General features: G+C 53.4%; 4 protein-coding genes across 4 annotated transcripts; 1 reads left to right on the top strand and 3 right to left on the bottom strand.

Moving 5' to 3' along the window:
* Nucleotides 1–1,058: 1,058 nt before the first annotated feature.
* On the bottom strand, nucleotides 1,059–2,834 carry TRIREDRAFT_121187 (uncharacterized protein; the record flags this gene model as incomplete). The annotated part of the gene is made up of 3 exons (XM_006964083.1): nucleotides 1,059–1,524; nucleotides 1,584–1,740; nucleotides 2,525–2,834. The coding sequence occupies 3 exons, from the start codon at nucleotides 2,832–2,834 to the stop codon at nucleotides 1,059–1,061; spliced, it is 933 nt and encodes a 310-aa protein (XP_006964145.1).
* Nucleotides 2,835–9,247: 6,413 nt separating this feature from the next.
* On the bottom strand, nucleotides 9,248–10,335 carry TRIREDRAFT_22000 (uncharacterized protein; the record flags this gene model as incomplete). The annotated part of the gene is made up of 3 exons (XM_006963966.1): nucleotides 9,995–10,335; nucleotides 9,618–9,767; nucleotides 9,248–9,421 (listed from the first exon to the last, which is right to left on the bottom strand). Exons 1-3 carry the CDS (start codon nucleotides 10,139–10,141, stop codon nucleotides 9,248–9,250), a joined length of 471 nt encoding a protein of 156 aa, XP_006964028.1. The 5' UTR covers nucleotides 10,142–10,335.
* Nucleotides 10,336–12,522: 2,187 nt separating this feature from the next.
* Nucleotides 12,523–13,284, top strand: TRIREDRAFT_121185 (uncharacterized protein; the record flags this gene model as incomplete). Its single annotated transcript, XM_006964244.1, has 3 exons — nucleotides 12,523–12,539; nucleotides 12,600–12,717; nucleotides 12,801–13,284. The coding sequence occupies 3 exons, from the start codon at nucleotides 12,523–12,525 to the stop codon at nucleotides 12,897–12,899; spliced, it is 234 nt and encodes a 77-aa protein (XP_006964306.1). The 3' UTR covers nucleotides 12,900–13,284.
* Nucleotides 13,285–15,124: 1,840 nt separating this feature from the next.
* Nucleotides 15,125–16,843, bottom strand: TRIREDRAFT_59353 (N-terminal binuclear Zn cluster-containing protein; the record flags this gene model as incomplete). Its single annotated transcript, XM_006964082.1, has 1 exon — nucleotides 15,125–16,843. The coding sequence occupies one exon, from the start codon at nucleotides 16,841–16,843 to the stop codon at nucleotides 15,125–15,127; it is 1,719 nt and encodes a 572-aa protein (XP_006964144.1).
* Between the last annotated feature and the right edge of the window lie 855 nt (nucleotides 16,844–17,698).

Genomic DNA, 17,698 nt, shown 5'->3' with positions numbered 1-17,698 from the left:
GGTGCTGTCGAAGCTTCGCTTAAACTCAAAACAGGAGAAACTCCACACCGGCCTCTTGAAGAAAGAGCCGTCCATCCACTCAATGGGGCTTGGCATCACATCGATAGAGTACTACTACCTAGTAGGTAGGTAGTAGGTAGGTGAGTACAGACGTAGTAGTTGGTAGCTCGAGGAAGGAAGAGTGGGAAATTGATTGGGCGGACCAAAGAATACACAGTGTGAGAACACCGACTCGTGAGATGAGCAGCAGAAGGTGGAAAGAAAAGTAACCGCCAAATTGAACACCAAGGTTACCCAAGTTGGGGGAACACAGCCTGATTGAATTATTGTTGCTCTGTGAGATCGAAGTAGACGGACCTGTACATGCCATCTAACCTACCTACCTACACAAATGATGGCTCGAGGTGTACGAAGAACTACTGGGTAAGGTGAGGTGAGGCCATGAGCGAGTGGGTGGGTGGGAGTTGACCGTCTTCAGCTCACACGTCATTGTAGCCTCATCCATGAGAAGCAAGGGAAACATGACCATCTGGAAACACCAAGCACATAGTCTAGAGCGCCGCAGGAAGTGGCATAGTTTCGGTTATTGAATATTTACGGTAGAAGCCAAGGAAGAGTCCTGTACGTGATTGAATGTTTGTTCCATTGGACAACACCGGATGCATTGTCGCCGATACTATCATAGCTAGGCAAACTGCCCGGGGCTGTATTCCCAAGTCTGCATTTTTTTTTGTGGCTTTTTCCCTTTTCCAAAGGTCTCGCAAGAAAAGCCGTCATCGCTCGGCATGTTGCCTTCCGCTGTAATCCCAATATTCCGAATCCCAAGTGTAATGAGCGGCCGTATTGATCATGGCCATGCTCTCGCTAATAGCCAAATGCCCAAATGCCCAAATCCCGTTGTCGTATATCATTCCACGACCCAGTTGTGTTCTAATTCGTTAAACAAAAGGACAAAAGGAAGAAAAGAAATCTATATCCGTTATTGGCGGGTGCTGAATGGTGAAGCAGACTCCACGGATTGTCTACCATCCAACCGGCTCCCATGTCATGGCTGCATCCTATTCCACAGCGGACAGCTTCAGTGGTGGAATAGGCTCCGTTGTCGCTGTTGACCGTGGAACAATGACGGGAGTCCTGGGCCTTGGCCGGTATTTCGGGGTCCTTGGAGTCCTGGACTGGGTGGCGGTAGTCCTGCTGCTGCTTGGTATGGGATCAACGGGCCGGCCGCTCCGTTTCTGGGCCTGCCGCCGTTCGTAGACCCCGGGATAATACTTGCCCATGGAGGCGGAGCGAAAGGGCTCGCTGTCTTCATCATCATCGCTCGGGATCCAGTAAGCATCGCTGTCCCTCGTGGAGTTTGACAGGTGGTACTGGGACCGGGGCTTGGGCATATCGACGTCGGCATCAGCGCCGGTGTCCACCTCCTCGACTGAGTGATCCATGTCGTAACTCTTCATCTCACGATAAAAGGGGTGCGTGTGGCGCACGCGAGTCTTGGGGTCTTCGTGAAGGGGAAAGTAACCACTGCAGCCAGAGGATCAGTATGAAGCGATAGATGGCGTTGAATATGTTTGCGGCCTCACCCTTGTCTTTCGCCCCTGGCGGACAGAGCCTCTGGAAGCGTGCTGGCAGATGCAGCGCTGTTTTGTCTCGATCGGGGGATGGCAATGGGACGGCTGCCAGTCGATGCGGAAGAGCTAGATCCAGCCCCTGTATCTGCGTCGGCTCCTGTTGAATCAGCTTTAGAATATGGGAGGCAAGAGGAGAATATAAAAGAAAGAAACGAGTCCGAAGCCGGAACGAAAACGCTGGGAATGATGACAGGGACAAAAGTCGGAGTCGGGAAATGGGGGGAGTTTTAAAGTAGAAGAAGAGGGCGAGGAATAGGGATCGACACTTGATCGACTGGCGGAGAACTGTCCTCATGAAAACATGGATAGTTGGGAGAAGTTGACAGAAGAGAAGAGATGATCTGCCTTGATGAAGGGTATGGCGGCAAGCAGAATCCACATCCCGCCGGTCGCGTGCCTGGACACTATTTTGCTGGAGCCCTCATGCAAGATGATGGACTCGGTGCTCCGGATACCCCGCGATGGCTCTCCTCGCCTGTGGGGTTTCGATAGCCGGGCCTAGGCGGCTGGCGACCTACCATGGTATGGGATTTTTGTGGATTTGGGGAGCTGGCGTCATCTTCAAAGGTGCTGGTTGCTGGCGGGTTCGACAGGCCGAGACATGACTAGGGAAGAGGCAAGAAAATCTCCGACCCGTCCGTCGTACTGTACGGCAACACAGGAGGAAAATGGAGGAAGACGGCCAGACGATGCGGGAAAGGGGGGGAAACCGAATGCAGACTAGGAGTACAGAGTGGGATGAAGATGCAGAGACGAAGATTGACGCATGGGACGGAAGAATCGGTGACTGCGGAGAAACAGGGTAAAGGGGACGATAGTGAGAAAGTCGGATCATATGGAAAGTCTTTGAACCATTGAAGCCATTGAACAGGAACGCAAAGTTGGTAACTTACTAATGGATCGTCGCCGCGGAGGCCGCTCGCTCTCGTCAGACCCGGACGCTCTGCTTCCGCCGACGGTCGACGATTTGGGCGAGGACCTGGCAGAGGCCCCGAAATCGTCGGACGGCTCGTCAAACCAGTCGTCGTCAATGTGTCGAGACGAGAAGCCGTGCCTGGTTGCGCGTTCATCGAGATGCCAGCGAGTACCGAAAACGACGGACTCGGGCATTTCAGAAAGGTTGGACAGGATGGACACTGAACGACCCAGGGTGCGAGACGGCGACTTGCCCCTGGATCTGCGAGAGCGGGAAGATCTATCCATGATGCCGTCTCCCTCGTCGAAACTCCAGTTGTCGAGACTGCCCATTCAGGTTTTGAATGATGGCGCGCGCGAATGGATGAGTTGCCGGCAAGACGTAGGAGGAAAAGCCGGCTTGACGTGCGACGGATGGCTCTGGCAATCGGCTGTTCGTTCTGCTTTGAGGCGGCGATGCAGTTGAACAAGAACGAAGAATTGAATTGAACGCAGGCAATGTCGAAGAAGAAGAATAGGAAGAGAGAAGAAGGGAAGTTTTTATTCTTTAAAGGGAAGGGTATCTGATGTGAACAAGAAGGGGTGAGTGTTTGGCTGGAAGAGAGTTTGAGGCTGGAAAGAGCTTGAAAGCGCCTTCGTGTGGTGACAAGTGGCGAGGACAAAGGCTAAGGCACAAGCGACAAGACGCAGGTATCAAGTGAGCTTTTGGGATACGGGGGGGTTTTTGTGCCTTTGTATACGCAGGAGACGACGAGAAGGCCCTGGGCTAAGATTGCTTTGAGTTAAGAAAAAAGGGATCCCGGGTTTGTTTGCTGCACACCAAAAGGGAAGAAAAAGGTTCTGGGGCCGGGGATAAATAGAGGAAATCGAAAAGCCACAGGGAAGGGGAAGAATAAGGCACGGTAGGGACACTCGACCAGGCGTAAATAAGTGAGCCCACCGCTCATGGTAAACGACACAGAGAGAACTTTCGTGTGTAGGTAGAATCGACTTTGAACAGCATTGAGCGAGCAGCCAGCACGACATACAGCCACACACTCACACCCGTACTGGGACGCAGACAAAAGGCAGCAAAGTACAAGCACAACGACGCCTCTTTCCCCCCCGCGGCTTTCGTACAATAGGTGGGTGGGCAGCGCTTATTGCTTCTGCTGAGTTTCCAACGGCAGCCCCCCTCCTCCTCCTCCTCCGGCACTGTACGGTACATAGCAGGCCTTGTACTTCGTACGCATCTCTGATGTGAAGGTACCTAGCTTTTCGGGTAGCCACAAGAGAGAGAGAGAGAGAGACACACACATACTGAGAGAGAGCGAGAGAGCGAGAAAAGACCTTGACAGGGGGCTTGCTGTTGTGAAACACACAAATGGCTCCCTCAAGGTACCATTCGATGCGTGAGATGGACCACTAACAGACGTTCCTCGCCAGGTTTGCGTGGAGCCATTGGACTCTGTTGCAGCTTCAGACGTGGGCCATGAGCCTATCGCACCGGCGCCGATCAGGTAGGGAGCTCGGGAAGAGAAAAAAGAGGGTTTTAGCTTTTTGCGTTTGCTTGCTCTTGGGCTTTGGGGGGGAGTACTTTTGGGCTTCGCGCTGGGTCTTTGACTTCCGCTTGGCGTCTTGCCATGGTGGGCAGATTACAGAGTTCGCCCAGCAGTACCTTATTAGCGTGTCCAAAGGTTGATATGCACATGTCGGTGGCTAAAGAGCTAGCCGTAGGTGGCTCCAAGGCCTCTTCCATGGTGCTGGCTGGGGAGCTGGACGGTGCAAGCTTTTGGTGGATGTGGAAAGGGAGGGCAGTTCGACTTGGATCTCGTCTGTGGCATCTTGGAAGTTCTATGGGTTACCACAAGATGCTGACCCTTGGGGGGGACTTGTTTTGGCGAGTCCAGGGGCCTTGTTTGTTTGCTCTGCTTGCAGTGCGGATGGCCGGAGGACTCATGCCGAACCGGGGGGAGAGGGAGCGCGGGTGCTGGGGATCGTCAAGCAAAGCCGGGCCCCGCATCTGTTGATATTGCTCCCAACTCTCCTCTCTGCATGAAGTGACCTGACTGACGGACAACGAGCTGTTTGTGTCCACGTACCAGCAGGTGCTTACTGCGTAGGTACGGGTTTGCATGAAACTCCGGGGCACAGTAAGGAACCTTAGGTTCTCACTCGTCTTCTCTCTCGTGTCTGCTGCAGAAAGTACCGTTTGCACTCGTAGCGTACAGTGCAAGTTCACCTTGTTTCCGCCTCTGATGGGCGTGGCTTGGCCTCGTCGTCATTGGGCGCGGCCAGAGCCGATGTAATATAAGATTCCCCGTCCAGCCCATCATTGCTTCTTGATTTGCTGTCTGGTCTTTCTTTGTTCAGGCTCTTTACTAGAGCGCTGCAGACCGAAAAGTTTACTTGCCCTTGTTTCTACTCTACCTTGCCTGTTTACCAACAGCCATTGACGTGTGATAAAATGCAGAACTCGTAGTAGTTGCAAACATCGTTAGGGCGGCAGGGCTAGATGACGCCGGAGACTTTGGACCCTTGAGCTGACGGCCTAAGCAAAAGCTTGCCAACAAGGGGCGGCGTCCCTCGTTCTACGGGGCGATGAAGCAGGCCGAGCAATCGGGGGACGAGGCCCCCGAACGCGATCAGAGGGGAAAAAAAAGTCAATCGGATTGAGTTCCCGTCAGAGGATGGACGAGGCGCCAAGGGACGGTCTGTCTCCTGAGAAGGATTGGATCAGTGTTATACATTACATGGCATGTACATACATGCGCCATGCATGGTGGTGATGCCCCTGTGCCTGTAGGCTCCGTATTACGCCTTCTGTACCATCCTGGTGCTTGCAAGCCGTGCCTGTACCAACAGCCTTATCGCACCACCGACCAGTGGGTAGATGTAGACAAGGTACCCAGGCGAAGCAAATACCTAGGCAAGTTGCCTATCTCGAAGTCCAAACGATGAAAATTCAGATCCCATTCTTTCTTCGAGTGAAGCGAATCGCCATGCCCTGCCTTGGGCTGTAGGGACGAGGCCCTGTGGGCAGGATTGAGGCTGTTTGGCTGAGGAGGTCAGGGCGCTGCAGAAATCCTAGATTGAAACATGGGGGATACACATGGATATGGGCGAGCGAGCGGTACCGAAGCCCTGCCTAGTACCTAGGAGCAAGGGTCAACCTGGCGAGTGGCTGTTTGCTTCGGGGCACAATCCCGCGTCTGGTGTGGAGTTGGAGCTGCGAAGAAATGCTGAGAGCACGGCAGCAAGATGAGGCCATGATTATGTTGTTCTTCGGCTTATCTGCATATCCTGCTGCTAAGTCAGTGAACGTACGAAGTACAATACCATGCCTGACTTTGGTTCAAGTCTCTCTGCTTCTATCACTGTCGTTGGACCTTTATCTGATGTTGTAGCATTCGTCAGCGGGTTCACACACGTTGGTTGTTTGCTACTCTTCCATAACCAACGTATCTACTCGTGCGTACCAGCCATCAGCTTACTCGTCGTGCAGACAGACCAGGATGTACCAACCACTCCGTACTCAAGGTAACACTTGATGTTGATATGATACCCTACGGGCTTGCACGCCCGTCGAGCCATCTGCCCGTCCTTATTCCCCCTTTTCATTTCTCGCCTCACCACTGCAGACACGTTGCTGTCTGCCCACTGCTTTTCCACTGGGGGTCCTCGTGACAAACAAACGACTGCAACAAAGCACAGTACCTCCCTGAGGAAACTCGCACTCATGGTTAGGCTTCGTCTCTTCCCGTCTTCGCATCAACCTCCCCCCCTGCTCCCCACAATATCGCATCGAGGGCCGGATTGCATCTCATCTCGTGGTCGATTGCTAGTGGCGACACGACGGCATGGCCTGCTGCGGCCTGGCTGCAAGCTGTGCCATCGTCCCGCCCGTTGAAAAGGGGACCTGTTGCATGCAGAATTACGGCGCACTACCTAAATCCCAAGGCCCACGTTCGGAGCACGGAGCACGGAGGGCCAAGCACATACAAACGCGGGCTCATGCACGTTATGTTTCCCACTCGAGGCCCTTGCTGAAAGCCGGGCCCGTAGGCAGCGTAACCAGAGAGTGGTTGTCCTGGGAGCTTGAGGTGGTGATGGTGCCAAGACAGACGGTCTATGCGACTTTCCGGCTGCCGGCTTGGGATCTTGTCTCTGTCGTTGCCTTCTTTATTGCCTCTGCATGTTGCCGTCCCATTCCCCTATCTGACCTTCCTCTTGTTGAGTCTGATGTACTGGCTCGGGCCAATGGCGTGTGTCAACGTGAGGGAGAGTGTGTGCCATGCGGGCAGTGAGGTGGTGTGCTTCTGTCTGAAGCAGACGCGAGCGTCTCGGTCGTTGATCAACTGATGTGGATGGCATTTAGCCATGGGGGACGCACACAAGTCTGAGAGATCCGGTAGGTCAGAGATATGTAGGATGAGACATTGCAGCCATTGCAACACCATTTGCGTTCAAGAAGAAGAGATGGGAAAGAAGGATTGCTATGAGGAAGTGATAAGCTCCATGTCTCAGGTGTGCATCCGCGTCTTTTCTGCCCCCCAAGCATCCCATTCTCCTCTTTAGTCGCGCTCATCTTTGCCATTTCCTTTCTCTGTTCCAGACTGCCGATGAAGAATACGAGAAGATGCACATTTTGGCCGTGTTTGTCTCTCCTCATGGGTGGCGTGACAAAGACGAGATGCAACACCTCACCCATCACAGCCTGCTGACAATCCGAGAGCGAGGCGTTGAACACCTTGAGAGTACTAGGACTGCTGCATCATGCCACCCATGTTATTCGGGGCAGATATTCCAGTGGTATCTCCCCCTTGTCCAGCAGTGGATTTGACGGGCTTTCGCGCGTCTACCCCCAGGGCAATTGCAAGGATCATGGATGCTAGAGGTCGATTTTACGCCCCCCTCAGGCCCTTGTCTGTCCTACATCATGCCCTACACTTTTCCACACAGGAACACCCGTATCACTGTACATACTCGTATCTTTCGCCTCGCCTCAAGACCGACGAAACGGGGGTCGGGCCCTGGCAGTTGTTGGGCTCCGTACCTCGAATTCTGGCCCCAGAGGATGCGAAACTGGACGCCTCTGCACGAGTGAAAAGCGCGAGGCTCTGAACGGATCAAATGCTGTGAAGGACGCCAGCAGCTGCACCAGTGACGCCAACCACGTCATGCCACATGAAAAGCGTGGTGACGGCTAGACGTCTATGAAGACTCGGGTTTCCTGAGACTGATGGCGACTCTTCCCCCAACCCCTGTTTGTGAATTCTGATTTTCCATCTGCTGCGAGTCGGGAGGGTGCGGGATTGGAGGGAAGATTGCAACCTTTTGGGATATACATATACAACAAGACATGAGATGGAGATGTTGATTTTAAACGGGCTGCTCTGTGCTCTGTCAACACGTGCGCCCCCGAGAGATTCTGGTCGAATAATGGGCACTCAAACTTGACGTCACACGGCCACCGAATATTGGCTTGGAGTCCTGGAGTCCGCCTTGTCCGTTCCTTTTCCTCCCACGCTCTTCTGTTCAACCGCCGCAACAGTGCTGTGCCATTGCCGATCGGCGGCTATCATCAAAGCCCAAAGGGGAATAAGCCCCCCGGTCAACGAAGCATCTCTCTCTAATACCTCTTACCATGGCTTCATCTACTGCCATCCATCTCTTTCCCACGCTTCCTCTCCGCGCCGATCAGCTCTGCCCTCATCCCTCCTGCTTTCCCCTCTTGTCCTCTGTTGGCCCCCCTCGGCTTGCATAATGCAATGTTAATCTGAGGGATATCGTCGGGCACCACTTTGGGTGCAACGCCAATACCGGCCCTCGTGCTGGGTGGAAAGGCGAGAGATTGTTTCCCCTCATTTGTCTGGGGAAGAGAACAGACAAGATGTTCCGGCAGCCGTGTCCATGGGCCACCGACGACCGGGCCAAAGAGGACTCAGCCTGGCATGGCATCTCCTTGCCGACTTGAGTCTTGGCGGCGTGTCGTATGTGTCCACGTATTACACAATCCACTCGCGAATGGACTCTTACATACGGCTCTGGAGTATTCCATATGTCCATACCTACGTGCCTTGCGTCTCTCTCCAACCTCCTCATGTACCCACTACGGAACACCCAAAGCACAGGACGGAGCATATCACACAGACATGGGGGACACATGTTGGGCGTCACTGCCAATTGATGACCATGATGACAGGCTTCACCTACTAGCCATCAACGGAGCAAAGAGCCAAAAACAGAGATTGAACTTGAATACAAAGCCAGGCCTCCTCTCGCTGTCATGGCGAAAGCCATGGATAATAAGTGAACCGTTGTGAGCCATTGTCCCCACGCAAGCTACCTACACAGTATTCGAACGAACCAGAGGGGTATCATATCATTAGCAGTACATATCATCCAACTCCGCCTCAGTCCCCGTCCCTCCCATTTACCCGCACCAGTCTCCCAGCACCCATCAGATATCTCAGCCAGAGGCCAAATTGCCGCAGATGGACGCCGCTCATGCCGTATGTGGAATAGGCACGTCGTCCTCCCATCTCATGCTCGCTTAGACGCGCCTGACGCTGCATATTCGCCTGTCCTGTCTTTGTTTCTTGGCTGTATTACCCCAATCACCGATCGTCACCTTTCCCCCCATCCTCGCTTCTTCATTTCTCACTCTCGCTTGAGAAGCATGATAATGAGAAGTGCAGTGAGCACAGCATACTAACTAGCTAGACCTTTGCTCGACCAGTAAAGCGTGTGCGGGTGTTTCGATGCTTCCACCAGTATGCAAAGGCGGCAACACTTGCAATCAGCCAGAGCAGTGCGCTGGTCAAGTCTACCCATACGGCGTGCTTCATGCGCTCAACATCTCCGTTGCCATGGGCGTTTTCGTGGATGTACAACTGGTGCGAGTTGACGAGTCAGTATCCGACGTGATGGTCGCGGTCCACGAGTATAGCACATCGACAGTAACAACAGCAATCACAGCACGGTTCGGGTTGCTTCTGCATTGCATCCCAGCCTCCCAAACCCCCTCAATCCATTCCCTCTTCCCCTGGCTGTGTCGTGCAACGCGAGTGTGATCGAGAGGCAACGTACCTTGCCGAAGACGCCAAAAAGGGCGATCCAGAGGACAAACAGAATGGTATCCCAGGAGGCGATGAAGATGCCGCCCGCTTCGATGATGAATGGGATGAAGTAGAGAGCGCACGTAGCCGCTGTCAAAGCGCCTACCACGACGGCATAGACCTGGGCGAGAGTAGTGTCAGCTGGGGCCAGTTTCTTTTTGAGCTATTCCTTAAAGAAGGAGACAAGGCAAGTATGCCGAGTGACTGTTGGAGCACTCCTAATGAGCGTGATGAGAGTACATGTAGCACACAGTACATGTTGTTTTGCTCCATCACCCCATCATCATCAGACCACCACTCGATGACTCCATCTCCGTGCGACACGAGAATCAAGTATCGGTATCTTACCCATTTGGACTTTGTGTAATTGTCAAAGTTCTTCGTCCGCTGCAAGTCGGCGCCGTAAAGACCGCAGACGGTGATGGCGAGGGCAAAGCAGGCGAAGTGAAGCGCCGTGAAGGCGTAGTAGCTGATGGAGAGGCTGGACCTTGCCATTTTGGCTGCTCTTGTTTTCGGTCTGTTTGCGCGCCTATCTTGAGCCGCTCGGTCGCTGGATTCAGCTGAACTGGGAGCGAGACGAAATCCTTCCGGGTGAGCAGAAAAGGGCGAGATTCAGCCGTGTGTTCAGCTCCGATACCGAGGTCAGAGGCGACGAGGGGTAAAAGTCAGTGATTGCAGTAGAGAATATCAGGGCGATTGATTATTGTTCGCAGCCTCAACGGGCTTGGGTCGGTCAGGAATCAGAGGGCGAAATGGCGGCTTTCTATCCCTTGTTCTCAGCCTCAGTCTAGGGCACTTGACGATGGCGAGAGAGAGGAAAGAAGAGAGAAAGAGGGAGCAGGAAGGAAAGAGAAATAATCTCTCTCTTGCTCTGCAGCATCCTGATCGCCTCTTTTTTAGGCTCACGATGGTGCAGGTACAGCTGCTCCCTGTTTTTTCTACCAACCGAAAGCTACATCACACCTCACGGTTCAAGCCTATCCATCGTCTGTATAGTTACATTCGCATCATATCCAGGGGCAGATGATGACGTCAAGTAAACAGTAAACAAATCTTGGAATGCCAACCCAAGTGCCCAGGCCGGTATTGGCAGGCCGTTGCACGTGATGCCTCTGGTCTGATCCATCCCTCAGCTGCTGTTGCTTCTTCTAGTAGATTGTCTCTCTAAACTCGATTTTGCTTCGCCTGGTCTCGAAGCTGCCCGCACTACGTCAAAACGCCAAAACTAACGAGACTATTGCCGCGATCTGCCTTGTCCCATCGACCTCTTTGATGTTTTTCTCACCCTGTTCAAGGTAGGACTTTGCAGGGGCGGCAACGCACAAGTGGAAGAAAGGATGGGAGGGAACAGAATAAGAGCCCGAAAAAAAAATTGAGGCTGGAATCCATTGTAGCGTCGACTAGGAGGAACAGCCTCATTTCTCCCACTTCACGATCATTATTCTTCCCTTTCTTTTCCCAGTCTTCCTTCTGACAATGACGGCCACCTCCGCCCTGGGTCCACACTTTGCCTCATTCTAGGCTGCTGCCTTTTGGGAGCCTGGCCTCGGTCTGATGCTGGGTCCATGTTTTGGGCGATGCACTGCCATCTCCGCCGCGCTTCAAACTCGTGACGTGAGTTGAGATCTCTTTGATTTGCTCTGCTTGTTGGACATAGAGAGGGTTTCGGCTGCCGAGCCCCCCTTTGTTGGTTTTTGCCCGTCTCCCAACTTCCTTGACCCTGACGATAAGATGGAGCATTTCTTTGCGGCTCAAAGTCAGCGAGGCCCTTGAACGCTAATATGGCAACATGGGACCTGATCCTACAGGGGTCCGTCTAGTCGTTCCAGTTTCGTCGCCGGGCTCTTGACGATCAACAATACGGGAGACCCTGTGACAGGCAATTCGAACAACTCGCCACAACCAACGACCAAGCCCGCTTGCCGATGCTCGCCCGGCTGCCTGCCGACGCTCGCTCTACAGGAGGACTACCGGGGATGGACTCCGGAGGATGCAATACAGGATTCGAAGATGGTTCTGGGCTTCCCTGAGTGCGGCGGGATCGCACCGACCGACTCCCCCGGGTGTGGGATGCAGACGTAGGAGAAGATGACCTGAGGGAGGAAAAAAGCAAAATGAAGAGGTGCAGCCTTGCTCGGAGTCGTTCAGCGAGCTGGTGAATATTGCCAACAGGCAGAGAATCGTGAGTTCGCAGCCAACACATGTAGTGTGCGCCGCAGCACCGTTCCGGTCTGCTGACAGCCCATCAGGCTTAGCATCGAAGCTTTGTGGAAGCTCGCAGGAATGCTTGCCTGGAGCCCTGGCGCCCTTTGTCTATGCCTTGCAGGCCCTCGACGCTTGCTCGCCCTACCGATGGGTCACCTTGAAGGCTTTCTTGTCATGGCGTTGGCCCTATCAGCGGGCCGGTCACCTTGCCGTCTGGCTCTGTGAATCAACGCTGCGCGTCATATTTGTCTTTCGACCAAAAAGACATCATGGCCGCCGTTGGAAAACGGGGCCATCCTCACCTCTGTTAGCCAAGGGCCTGGGGCCGTTGCTGGTGGGCAGCCTTCGGCAGGCTGTTTCCCCAGGCATCTTTCGACATGAGGCGCCAAGTCCACTCCCCCTAGGACCTGTGACTCAAAGCCATGCTATGTTTTGGGGTTTCGGTCTGTGGCATCGCTCGCCTGCGTCATGGGAGGAGGCCCCGGGAGAGATTCCTCAGGTATATATGTTGGACATGAAACCGGCGAGTTTGATGTAAGTTGAAACTATCATCTTCACTTGTCAACTCAACGCTTCACAAGCACCTACACATACTCTGAAGAAAAGTCTCTTCTACCCACCTTTCCCACACACATATACAGTTCCATCCTCGAAAACTACATTTTATCACCATGGCTTGCGGTCAATGGTAAAGCTTGCCGAAATGGTTCCCCACGTCTGAAGACCCGAGCTGACTTGGTGTTTCCAGCGTCGATGTTTCCAACTACTGCTCCGGCAGTCGCTCCTCAGGTTCTGGACGAAGCTCATATGCCTCTTCATCCAGACCTACCTCTAATGGATCACAGAGGCCCAACTACTGGCGATGCGTACGTGAAACACTTCCGATTTACATCTTCGCCCTCCTCTCCGTTGTCTACCGTGATAGAAACTGACATTGCTTGGGTTGCAGTGCAAGTGCTCTGGCGGCTGGTACAGCTACCAGATCAACGACTCTTGCCCCATGTGCCAGGCGTGGCGTTGCCCCAACTGCGAATACTCCATGAGCTAGATTTCGCCCACGACCTCCATCGTCTTCGAATGTAGCGGCTAGCCATCACGGTACTGTGCTGGCAAACCCGTTGCTGTACTACGACTTGCATTCGCGGCCTTTTTGAATTGCCTATCTAGGCCACCTAGACCAACACTTGAGCGGAATTCACATTCCACCACTATGATACAGAGCATGGGAGGAGTTTTGGGATTTGTCGCATTTTGGCTAAGCATGCGTTGGATAGTGAGAACCTTCCCTTTGCATCTCGTTTCGCATTGTCAGCATTAGAATCAGCACCACTTAGACCATTAGACTGGCGGCTTCACTGGCTTTGAGTCAACGCACTACACTCTTATTTCCTTGTCTTTCTTTGTCTTTCTTCAGACCAATTACTACAGACACTTCTACAGACTGAATAGATTCACACATGACCCATGCTTCATTCTCTCGACATGTGACAACCAGATAGATATCCTTAAACAACCATTGGACGCCCTACCAGGCAAAAACGGCCAAGAGTGGTTCGTTGCCTTGCATGAGTAACACGGTCGTGTGCGTAACGCTAGAGGTGAGGAAATCGTTCTAGGCAGATTTGACTCGTTGAATTGTGAGACTGTTCACGGTAGGTATATCACTCCCCGAGGGTTTAGGCTACACATGACCCGAGGCCGGTGACCCCAATTGGGCGATATTACTCACAGGTAGATGCTTGCCTGAACCGAGAAGCCGCTTGAGAGATTCGCCTGTGTCCTGAAGGACGAATCAGGAGGTTTCGTTCTCTCAATCTTTTCTCTTTGTTTGGTCTGGTCAAGGGGTGACGATAACAAATGGCCTGCCGTGGGGGGAGGGAGGGGGGGTATAAGAACGACGATCCGAGACTGGCCAATGGATTGCGGTGGGTATCATGGGAAGGTTGAAGACTTGTCGGGTTTGGATGCATTTCGGATACTTAAAAGGTAATGGTGTTGACTCGATTGCAACCAACCAGATCGTGTAATCAATCGGATCGTAAAACCAGCAGGATTGTGCCGGGGGGGTGGGAATTGGGGCTAGTGGCAGGCAGTCGACAGAGCCTCAATCTTCTGTGTGGGCATGGATGGCATCGGCAGTCAGGACCCCTGTCACCGTAAGCACACAGAGTGGTTGATGGCTTAGAAGGGTTGTGTTGACAGACCTGTTGTTTTGCAATTTCCCTTTTGTAGCCGCTTGACAACTGCCACAATGGTATGGTCTGGATAGTAAAGTGTAGATGGAGCGTCTCGGACGAGGATGGTCGTTGGTTAGACGGCAGTCCTACACGTATCTCGTCAAAAGGCTCCTGGGGATGGAAGCCTAGAGACTGCTTCGAGCGTCTTGCATGCTGCCACATTCCTCTTTTCTTCTTCAACTAATCCGTAGTAATAGGTAATAGTCATAATCGATGACTCCTTCGATAGACGGCATACGGGCGAGGACCGTAAAGAGGGTCCTGCGAGGAGAATGCTTGTTTCGCTGAGGACATTGAGCCGGCATTCGCCGCTTCCGATCGAAAAGAGAGCGTATCGTCGAATAGTCACCGAGTAACTTGAGTTCGTAGAAGAGGGCTCGCTGACTTGGAACCTGGTCTGGATCTTTTAGCAAGGTATGCTGTTGGGGAGGATTGGAGCCTACGCTGCTGACTGACAGATCGGGAGGTCCGTCTCCCTCAATCATCAAAGCTTGCTATAATGTGGCTTGCCTGATGCTGCTGACCTTGAAGATGCAGCATGGACTGAACTCGTAACAAAGCGCCGTTGAAGAAGCATGCGGCCTCGATGTTGCCTGTCAAGCTTAGGCGACCATCGGAGCTGGGTAAGAAGGCTGGAAGTACGAGACCAAAGTTTTCTGCATCGACACCTGTCTGCCTGGAGAAAGCAGCGGAGAGACCATACATGGAAAGTTATAACGCTCGTGTCAATTTAATCTCTGCTCTTCTTGTGCACCATTAACCTCGTTACAAACATGACCCGTGGAGTAAAATCGCAGCAAATTCTCGTACTCCATATTCCGATTCGCCCCAAATGCAGTCTTTGATGATGATTGCTTTCTTCATGTCCACAGATTTCGTGCCCCATGCTTCATACCTGCTTCATATTCCATGCTTCCACCGAAGAATTTCATAATCCATGCTTCATACCTGCCTCATAGTCCGTATCACAACCAACAAATTTCGCACTTCAGGCCGCCATACTTGACTCACACTGTACATGACGTCCGGCTCAAGGTCAGACTCCGAAATCCTTAAAGTTGAAGCCCCCAGTCGTGTAAAACGGATTCAACATCATGTCCCAGTCAGGCGTGAGCTCCCTGTTAGAGAACGGTATGTCACTACCTTCCGACATCTCTAGCAAGGCAACCTCTTGCCTCTTCTTGACGAGCAAGTCTCTCATCAGCGTCTTGGCCGTCTCGAATGCTTCAAAGGCCATGTGTGTGTTGAGTATCTGCACGATGCCGTCAAGTCTGGAGAGGACCCACGAGACCTGGGTGAGGCTGTCACGGTTGTCGATGGCGAGCAGAACGCAGAAGAACTGGAAAGTGGTGCCCAAGACATTCCACCACGGGACGCCTCGCTGTGCCAGATCGTAGGCTGCATCGACAGCGTGTTGTCCTATCTGGAGAATGTGGGACAAGGTGTCTTTGCTGATGCTGATTTTGAGGAGGCGCAGGCGACGGTAGAGGCAGAAGCAGAGATCTCCTCGGGTAAGAGCGGGAAAGCCCCTGACGTCTCCCAAGTCAACAAGCTTCTGAATGGCACCCTCAAGTGACTTGCTGACAGCCATGGCGTCGGCGTTGGCGTTCTCACTAGGCAAGATTCTGGCCATGCGTATCTGGAGGCCAGTCTCGCTCGTGTCGTTGAAGGGGGTTGGCCTAGAGTCTTCGCCATCAAAATGAATCTTTGTACGGCCGTACTCGTACGCGATAATGGTATTGATGCACCAAGCAAGCCAAAAGGTCCTCTTGCTCCCTTCGTCCTCCCGGGCCCGCGTCTCGCCGCTTTGGGTGACAAGGTCGGACTCAAGGTCCCGGTGAAGACCAACAGCCTCTACCAGGTGCATGACGGTGCAGGATGCAAGCCAGGTGAGATGAGGTCGGGTTGTCGAGCGGAGATAGAGAGTCCGCAAGATCCACGCGTTGACCTGGTCAATGGAGGGGCGACGACTAAAAGTCGAGTCTTCCAGGACGTCCTTGACATGCTTGACGATCTGGGGCTCCAGATGATGGCCGTCACGAAAGGCAAAAAGAGAGCCAAGAGACACAACGGCTCCGATCAAGGCACCGAGAATCAGATCCTGATTGCGCCTGTTGAAGTAGGTGTCGCATTGCTGCAGAAACTCGTCCTTGTCGAACAGGTGAAAGGGCACACCCACCGTCGCGAAGTAGATGTCCGTGTAGTGTCTGCACTCCTCCCAGGTAACGTAGTCCGTCAGGGGGGCATGAATCGAGCCAGGCTCCTCCGGACGAATGCCGCAGTTCCAGGCAAATGAATGAAGTCGTGGGGGATGAGCCGACTCAAGCTCGACGCCGAGTTGGTTTGGAAAGGCCACTGCTGAGTTCTGGTTCATATAACGCCGCTTGGCCGGCTCAATGATGCCGCGGACGAGGGGGGATGGGCGGCCGGTCTCCTCGGGCGTCTCCGAGGCGTTTTGGGAACCCTCACCAGGCTCGAGGAGCGCATCATGGGGTCTCTTCTGCTGCAGGCCACTGGTGACGATTTCGCCGTCAAATCCGCAGTTGTATTGATAGTGGGTGCACATGGAGCAAGGGAAGACGCCGTCACACTTGCGCTTGCGTCTGCGGCATTCTATGCACGCTTTCTTGGCACGTATGCGACCTTTCTGCGCCTGCGGCTGCGCTTGCTGAGGCTGGGCCGCCGGCTGAGACTCAGGAGCCGGGGTCAGCGAGTCTTGGTCCTGGTCCTGGTCAGGATCTTGGAGTTGCGCCATGGCGGCGAATGCTGAGGATGCTGAGAAAAGGGCTAGGGAACTAGGGCAGTGCTAGAAAGATACACCATGGATGAATGTGCTGATAGGGCAATGAGGATGCTGACGAGAAGCCCCATCAACTGCAGAGGGTTTGGGGCAGAGTGAGGGAATCCTGAGAGGTCCGAGAAACGGGATAAAGGAGAATGAGGTCGGGGGGGCAGCTCAGGATTCCTTCGTCAGCAAGTCACTGCCGCTGGGCTGCTCCTGCCAGTCTTTCCAGGGACCTTTTCAGCTTTGACAGCTCCTGCCACAGCGCATCACCCCACTTTTCTCGTCGTTAGCTTTGGGGAAGGAAAGACTTCTGGCAGTTGCGGCAGTGACGAGGGCGAATCGGAATTGATTGCTGTGGCGCGGCGGTGAAAGAAGGGAAAGAAGCTGCTCATGCCTGCCTTTGATTTGTAGCGAAGTGACGGTGAAGCAAGAGGCGTGGAATGTGCACAGAAGCAGCATGACGAGGAGAGGCGCAAATGCTGTTGAATACTAGTAGGTTATGGACCTGTATGGGTGGCTCTGGTGGGAGAAACCGACTGGGTGATTTTTGATGCGAGGCCTGGGCTGTCCTATATGGTGACTGGAGGGTGGTAGATGGCGCCGTCAGGCCTTTGTTTTGCAGACGGCCGAGTGAGAAGATAAGGTACCGAGGACTACAGCAGCATGATGCACTTGGATGATTTGCAGCATCTTCTAGGATCTCAAGTCCAAGTCTATTGAAAGCTACCTACATACCATAAGGTACATCTGTAATAGACATTTGGACATACTTCGTTCGCAAGTGACGGGGGGAAGACAGCTTCTGCTGGTACATTCTCGGGCACG

The sequence above is a fragment of the Trichoderma reesei genome (genome assembly GCF_000167675.1).
Source record: "Trichoderma reesei QM6a unplaced genomic scaffold TRIREscaffold_6, whole genome shotgun sequence".
In the NCBI taxonomy this organism is placed as follows: domain Eukaryota; kingdom Fungi; phylum Ascomycota; class Sordariomycetes; order Hypocreales; family Hypocreaceae; genus Trichoderma; species Trichoderma reesei.
Note: the sequence above shows the minus strand (reverse complement) of the source record. Positions and strands in the feature narration are given on the sequence as shown.